Genomic DNA, 7,933 nt, shown 5'->3' with positions numbered 1-7,933 from the left:
AGAGTTGTAATGCTCCAAAAGCAACTGGATACAAGTCACCCTCTACAACATCTCCTCTGCCAGAGATTGGACTGAAAGATAGTGCAGAGAGTCGAACCTTCTGGTGTTTCTAGAATCTGAGACTGAAACAAAGAGAGAATGTCGATGTCGATGACTTTTCCTCTTTGTTTCTTTGTCTCCTTCTCTCTCCCTCTGTCTTTGTTTCCTCTCTTTCTGCCTCTCTCTCTCTCTCTCTCTCTACTGACAGAGGAGTGTTTCTCCTCCTCTGTTGTATAGTTTCTGCAAAGAGAGCGGCCGACTGTTGGTTTGTGTCCCTGAGCCGATGGTCAGATCTTCGATTAGTGGATTTATGTTAACGCCGACATATCTTATCACCCGAAGGGATCTGCGCCCACACTAGCTCATCTGCCCTTTGATTGACAGATCCATGCCCTAGATGGTCGTATCTGGCCTGTGATTAGAAAATCCACTCCCTGATCGATTGGATCTAGCTTTCGATCGGTACATCAGATTCCTAGCAGGTCAAATGTGTGTTCCAATTGGCTGATTTGAGCCCTAGCTAGTTGAATCTGTGCTCCGATCAATAGATCCGAGCCATAGCAAGCTGGATCTGATTTTTTATCGACCGCTCTATCTTTTTGCTTGCCCACTTCTTCTTCTTCTTCTTCTTCTTCTAAGGGGAATTTTCTCATCAGCTGAGTTGTTCCCCTAGTATTTTTCCTTGTTTTATTATTAGCTCATTGTGTATTGGAGATTGGAGCAACGTTCCCTGAATGCGACGGGCAGCACAACAGTAGCGACAACCGAGGCTCTCAAACAATGATTGAATGGGGACGGATCACGGAGGAGCACGTTGTGACGCTCTTGATCCCCAAGATAAGATAGGGACTAGTCACAGCCTCTACAGGTAATAAGAATCACTCCCCTTGTATTTCCTCTCTATATCTTGATTTGCATATCATTGTTCCTCCTCTGGAGATTGAGAGACCCATTTATCGATTTGGGTTGGACTCATTTTTTCTTTCATGGTCAAACACCCAATTGATCCTCTCATTAACCAACTGTTGTGCATGATAATTATTACTTTAATTATAATAAAATAAATATATTAGATTTAATTTCTATATTTTAATATTATGCGTTTGATAATTTTCTTTTTCTTTTTTTTTTTCTTTTTTGGTTTTTCAAAAGCCTTTTTTTCATTTTTTGCAGTTCATTTGTGTGGAATTCTCTGGTGGATATGAAATTCGTCAACTCGGCGTGAGTTTAGGATCGGATCTGGAACGGATCTAGATAATAAATATCTAGATATCATTGTATTTATAGTGACAAAAGTTTTTAAAGGGCAAGATATCGGCAGCCAAAAACTTGTGAAAAAAAATTAAAAAAAAAAATTGTGCTTTTGCAAAAAATATATAGGTAATAAAAAACTAAATTTTAAATGTTAAAATATTTTTTTTGAAGAAATACAATTAAAAAATATGCAATTTTCATGATAAATAACATTAAAAACGTAAACATCACACTTGAAACATGATATTTATGTTTTTACAAAAAATGTGACATTTTGAAAATATCGCGAGAAATTTCTGTTTAAACCTTTCAAGTAAAAATTGTGAGAAATTACTTGAAATTTTTAAACAGTAATTTCTAGCAATATTTTCAAAATGTCATATTTTTTGTAAAAATATAAATATCATGTTTCAAGTGTGATGTTTACGTTTTTAATGTTATTTATCATGAAAAACTGTGTGTTTTCTATTTTCAAATATATTTTATTTGTATTTTTTCAAAAATTATATTTAAAAATTAAATTTTTTTATTTCCTATATTTTTCCACAAAAAAGCACAAGTTTTTTTTGGAAAAAAAAAATATTTTCACAAGTTTTTGGCTGCCGATATCTTGCCGTTTTAAACTTTTGTCACTACAGATACAACGATATCCAGATATTTATTACCTAGATCCGGTCCGAACCCGATCCGAAACTCACGCCCCCTTGCCGACTTCCTCACCCACCAGAGAATTCCGCACAAATGAACCGCCAAAAATGGAAAGGCTTTTGGAAAAAGAAAAAAACGAAAATGAAATAAAACGAGTTTGGGCCCCACAGATGGCGAGGTTTGCTGAGCTGGCAGTGGATTTTGGCGCCGGGGAAGGCAATGCTTCACGTGGGTGAGGAAGTTTAAAGAGCGTGTGTGGGGCCCGAGGGAGGGGAGTGCGGGCCAGCTTCGTTCTCTCACGTTGGGCCCCACAGAAACCCCCCGCAAGTCGACGTGAGCCCTACCACCTGCCTTCACCACGTCTACCGACGTGGCAGATCGGGCGCCACGTAATTCTACATTTACCACCAACTGATGGCGACAACGTGGCGTCATATTCTCCAACGCTCAGTGCTCCAGGAAAGATGATTGCCCACACCTTATCATAACGCCCTCTTAATGGCAGAAAATTACGATAATGCCCACCTCACGCTTTTCAAGTGTACGTCTAGGTGCGTCCGTCGTGGTGCCGAACAGCTCACTCCTCTGACCAATGTTGTCTGTATCGGTATCGGCCCTGAATCTTTTGGCCAACCGATTCTCAAGTAAATCGTTCTGAATCAGCAAAAAATAAATAATTGACCCGTGTTGAAACCATTAAAATAATATTAAATAATAATTGAAAGTGTTTTTTTATATTTATTAAAAGATAACCTTTAAACCCATCCGATGCTGTCCATCTAGTCACAGAGGGCATCGGGAACAAGGGTGGGGCCTATCTAAAAGATGGGCATCCCAACCATGGTTCATCTTGAGCTGAATGACATGTAGAGACCAATGGGGACTCTGTTTGTCTGGTAGGAGCAGCTAGTGTAGGTCACCTTGTGTTGGGACTTTGCAGGTTCAAAACCCAATGGTACAGTTGTATAACTGGTAAGAGTGCTTAACCCCACCCCAGCTTGCCATTGAAAAAAAGTATATTTATTATTAGACATATTAAAAAAAAACTGGTCCAAACTATAAGTTAAGGTTCTCAAGTGTCATAACGTGTCACATGGGTGTCATGTGTTATAGCAAGTATATTTAAAAATATGATATTTATGTTTTTGACTAAAAAACCCTCATGAGGATTTGAAAAAAATAACGATATGTTACAGTTTTAAAATTTTGGGTAATTTCTCGTGATATTTTTCCAAGATTTGTTACTATGCTAGCAGGCACAAATATGAAGTTATTGAAAAAGAGATAATTTTTTTTTTTGATTCAGTAATATTTAAAAGAAAGTAACTATAGCGACATTTTGAGAAAAAACTCCAATCAATTTTTTGTTGTTTCTTGATAGTAGTTATGTTGATTTCCTAATTGCCCAAACACTGGAAACGTGTTACAACCAAAATCGAAGTGACTTACTAACTGGTAAGAACAGCTAGTGCACGTCACCTTGTGTTGGGACGTAGCAGGTTCAAATCCCAATGGTATCATTGTATAACTGGTAGGGGTCTGCCTAACCACATGTTGCCTAGAAAAAATGGAACCATCTCTTAGGGCGTGTTTGAATGCCATGAATCTCATCTAGAGAACTATTGATACGCGAACTAAAATGTGGGACCCATACCAAATCAAAGCTTCCAACGAACGAAGAATCTGAGATCCGCAAATCCATATAAGTTCTGCGATCTCTAACGATGCCGTGAGGGGCCCGGGTGTGGAAGTTTGGATCAAAAGATCTAAAATTAATGTGAGGTCCTTGGATTTCAAATTCTTAGAGAAGTGAAATTCTGAGATCCCGGACTCTAAATGCACCCTTAAGAAATAAAGGTCATATTGCTTCAGACAATCATATGACAGCATTTTGAGTAAGGCACGCAGTTTCTCAAAACTTGATTCTTGGACCTGTCATTGATACTTTGTTTGGCGTTGTTGGCTAATACTTTGCATGGTGGTACATCTAGGAAAAGAGAAATGAAAGTACTTTCTGCGAAGTTTTCACTGCCCTCGAGTCTTTTAGGCGTACTCTCTTAGTAGACATCTTCTACCTAATTAGGATTCGATGGTGATCCTACCATGTTAACTGGTTACCACCTCTGTTTTGAGCTCATTCCTCATCTTTTTAAGCTTTATTGGTTGAGTACTCCCTCAACCCAAAGTCTGCTTTATCTATTTACTAATAATAAAAAATTTCTTTCCCTTAAATTTAAAAAAAAAACATGGCACATTTTTTGAGCTCATGAAATGTTGTTAAGTGATTGGTTAGTGAGGCACTCAAGCGATCACTTAGGCGATAACTTATGGGGGACGTAAGTGGATGGCTTAAGCGTAATATGTTTCAAAATGCAACCTGATTTCACAAGGTTCCTAACGGTGGCGGTAGTCAGATTAAGTAAAAATCCCGTAGAGGACAAAAATCAGGCGCGACTCCATCCCCTTCATCATCATTCGAGTGGGAGACTGTTTTTACTCTGGTGCCTTTTTTCTCAATCCCGCGGCTTCTCCTGTACGCTTCTAAAGCCAGGCTCGACGACGACAAACAAAGCGATTCTGTAAAGAGAGGTGAGGTTTTAAATTTTACATTTTTTTTGTGTCAATGATCATTCAGATTTCATGGCCTCCTCCGAGTTTTCCAGAAAAGGAAACGAAAAAAGCGAGAAGTTTGAGCCATAAATCTGGTGGATAGGGTACAATGATTCATTGGATTTTCCCTTGTAGTTATGTTTCCTTAATAATTTCTTGGGGCTCCTTTGCTATCTTCAAGTTAGGGTTTCCTGCTTGTGCTTCGATAGGAAGGGGAATTTCCCGTTTCAGGCAAGCCTCTGGCGTTCATCTTTCGGTGCTCTTACTATTTCCGGTGATTGTTCTACGATTGGTATCCGCTTTCAGATATCTCGTTCGCTTTTATTAAGTTATTTCGTTTTTCTTATGATTTTTCCTTTTATCTATCTTGGGAGGTTTTCCTTACAAATCCTGAGTTCAAGTTTTTTCCCCATTCAAGAGTTTGGTTGCATTTTGGGAACTGCACATTTTTTGTTTTTGTTTTGTTGATCGGGCGAGACGATAGAGATCAATTGCGAGTTTTGAATCGAAATCCGAGCTGGGTTGGCAAACGGATTGAGCTAGCGGGTAGGGGGATTTGAGTTTTTAAAGTTGAGTAGTTCTGATTAAGTTAGTTTGCGATTTTTGCTTGATAATTGCAGGGTCTGTTATGAGTTGCTTTCTTGCGCTATATTTGATCCGATTCTAGTCGAGTTAAAGCGTGCTCGATGATGTGAGCGTGTTGAATCCATTTGGGGTGCCATGGAAGGAGTGGATGAAGGTACAGAGAGTGAGACAGTGAAACCGACGACTGAGGGTCCGCCTACTAAAGTAACGGACAGTGGTCACGCTCTACAACTGGATACATGCAATGTGTTAGAATCTCAAGCCCAGTTTGCCTCTGCGGAGCATGAGTGGCCGGAGGAGCTCTCCTCATTGAGGTCGTTTACGGGGCACAGCGCCATGGGGTTTTTCCCAGGTTCGCCGGTTGTGTTTGGGGAGATTCTGGAAGCCAGGAGACAAATTCTATATAAGTCCAAGGATGAACCTTTATCCCATTCTTGGTCTACTTCTGGACATGATTGCTCTGTGAGTAATACTGAGTCGATGGTCGAAGAGTTGACACTGACAAACTACAAAGGTTCTAATGTTTCATCAGCTGATGGGTGCTCCAACGCTGGGCCTGTTGAAGCTTGCGAAATTGGTCAGACACAGAGCAGAATGTTCCATTGGCAGCACCTTTACCAGATGGCCGATGGTCAAGGGAATGGTAGTTCGCACGGTCAGTCCATCTGTAAGGAACAAGCAACAGTACAGTTTAATGTAAACCTATCCTCTAAAGAAAATCGTGAGGATGGTACCAAAGAGAACATGAAGAATGTCTGCTTGCGTAAGTCTTGGGATCGAATACCGGTTTCAATTCAGTATCCTGGTCAAGAATGCAACGTGGCTTCTGGGAACTTAGCTCATAGTGACAGACATCATCATTTGAGCGGTTTGTCATCCACAGCAATGCTCAGTGGGGGACTGCATACCAGAGTTTTACCATCTTCGGGATTTTCTGAGTTCTTTGCCAAGAATACCTTGAAGGGGAAGGGGATTGCAACGAGGGATGTGGACCCTCCCAAGGATTCTAATGCTTCTGTAAAACCTGCAAATTTGGGAAACTTTTTTTGTGATGCTAATCTTTTGCCAGATGCATCCCACAATTCTGTTGCCTATGCTGGTACTTCATCTTCACATGGTGGTCGTGGTATCAATGGTGAGTCGTTTGAGGATGGTGTTAACTTAAGAGAGTGGCTTCGGGGTGGGAGCCACAAATTAAATAAATCAGAAAAATTGCTTATATTTAAGCAAATCGTAGAGTTAGTCGATCTTGCTCACTCTCAAGGGGTTTTTATAAAAGATTTATGGCCATCAAGTTTCGTTGTCTTACCACATAACCAAGTTAAGTATGTTGGCTCTTCGAGATTTCAGGTTCCATTGGGTTATTCAGGTAGTACCGAGGCTTTCATGAACACTTCCATTGATGGTCGTCTGAAAAGGAAACATCAACAATCTTTTGATCATGACACTGGTTTAAAACGTGCAAGTCAGTCAGTGGGTGGTTTGCACAGGCAAGGAACTCCATCTTTGAAAAATCAAAAGTTTGTCACTGGTTTAAGGTTATCTAATAAACATCATGTACCATCTTCACCATGTGATTTTAAACCTGAATCAGCAGTATATATGACTATGAACAGAAATTTAGCACAACAATCTCAACGTGAATTTAAGGTACATGAGAATGAATATGTGGATCATAATACTTCGAGAAGGTATACTGGCTCTGACTTGCCTAATCAACCTCAGCAACAGTTTATTCTTAATGACAAGCAGTTGGAAGAGAGGTGGTACACTAGTCCAGAGGAGATCAATGTCAAGGCATGCTTCTTGTTATCAAACATATACAGTCTTGGTGTTCTCCTCTTTGAGGTATTTGCATATCTGAAATAGGATGTTTTTTTCTTCTACTTTTCTGCACTTGGTTCTTGGCAACTTTTATCACATATAACATAGATCAAATCCCAAAAGGCAGAAGCAGCAGAGTTTTTTTTTCTGTATTATCTGAAAGTCAGTATTTCTAAAGCTTCTCCCAAAAAGAACAAAAGAAAAAGAAAAGTTTTTTTTTATATGTGTGTGTGTGTGTCTGGAATGTGCTATTTGTGGTGTTTCTTTTTAGAATCAGTGAAAAAGCAGTCAAGATTATGTTTTTTAGCATCATAAATTATCCAGAAATCATTGTTCTGTATCCAACATTTTTCACAGCATAAACTTAGATATTTTGGATTTTTTTGAGACTTTGATGCTGATCAGGAGTTTCTCAGGCTCAACATCTTTGAAAAGAAGATATTTTAAGCATGCATAAGCCACAATTACATTTTGATTTCTGGGCTTGCATGATCCTAAACTTGTGTTTGCGATTCTGTTTGACAATCTATCAGTTGTATGAAACTAATAGCAGTATTTCTGTATCAGCTGTTTTGCTGTTCTGAGTCGTGGGAAGTGCAAGTAGCATCAATGTCAGATTTAAGGCATCGTATCCTCCCTCCAAGTTTTTTGTCTGAGAATCCAAAGGAGGCTGGCTTCTGTCTTTGGCTGCTCCATCCTGAGCCTTTATCTCGGCCTAAAGCAAGGTACTTATTTATGGGAAATGGATTGGTCTTGTTAAAACTTCTTCAATACCTGTATCCTAGAAAGTTATTAACACAAAATTTTATGTCATTGCTATTTCATTTTCAATGCGACATCCTTATTCCTAGAACTGTTCTTTGTCTACTTGTTGTATAAAGATTCTGCATTTCTTTTTTTTTCATGTGATTTCTCTAAATCCTATTATCATAAGTATTAACGCTGTAGACTAGAACCAAGATAATCACCTTGT

The 7,933-nt window shown here is 39.2% G+C and overlaps 1 protein-coding gene across 2 annotated transcripts in view; it reads left to right on the top strand.

Annotated features, from left to right (window-relative positions):
• Positions 1-4,403: 4,403 nt before the first annotated feature.
• LOC149814538 (protein SUPPRESSOR OF PHYA-105 1-like) overlaps positions 4,404-7,933 on the top strand; it is a 35,783-nt gene continuing 32,253 nt past the window's right edge. Inside the window, exons 1-3 of one of the 2 annotated variants that reach the window (XM_089988534.1) lie at positions 4,404-4,530; positions 5,172-6,984; positions 7,528-7,685. In XM_089988534.1, coding sequence (XP_089844660.1) covers positions 5,272-6,984; positions 7,528-7,685 — 1,871 coding nt within the window. In that variant the 5' untranslated portion in view covers positions 4,404-4,530; positions 5,172-5,271. Of the gene's footprint in view, positions 4,531-4,692; positions 4,826-5,171; positions 6,985-7,527; positions 7,686-7,933 lie in introns of those variants that run through there. The other variant, XM_089988535.1, reaches the window with a different exon arrangement.

This window comes from Nuphar pumila, chromosome 15 (assembly GCF_984573655.1).
Source record: "Nuphar pumila chromosome 15, dmNupPumi1.hap1.1, whole genome shotgun sequence".
Taxonomy (NCBI): Eukaryota; Viridiplantae; Streptophyta; class Magnoliopsida; order Nymphaeales; family Nymphaeaceae; genus Nuphar; species Nuphar pumila.
This window is presented reverse-complemented; position numbering and strand designations above follow the sequence as displayed.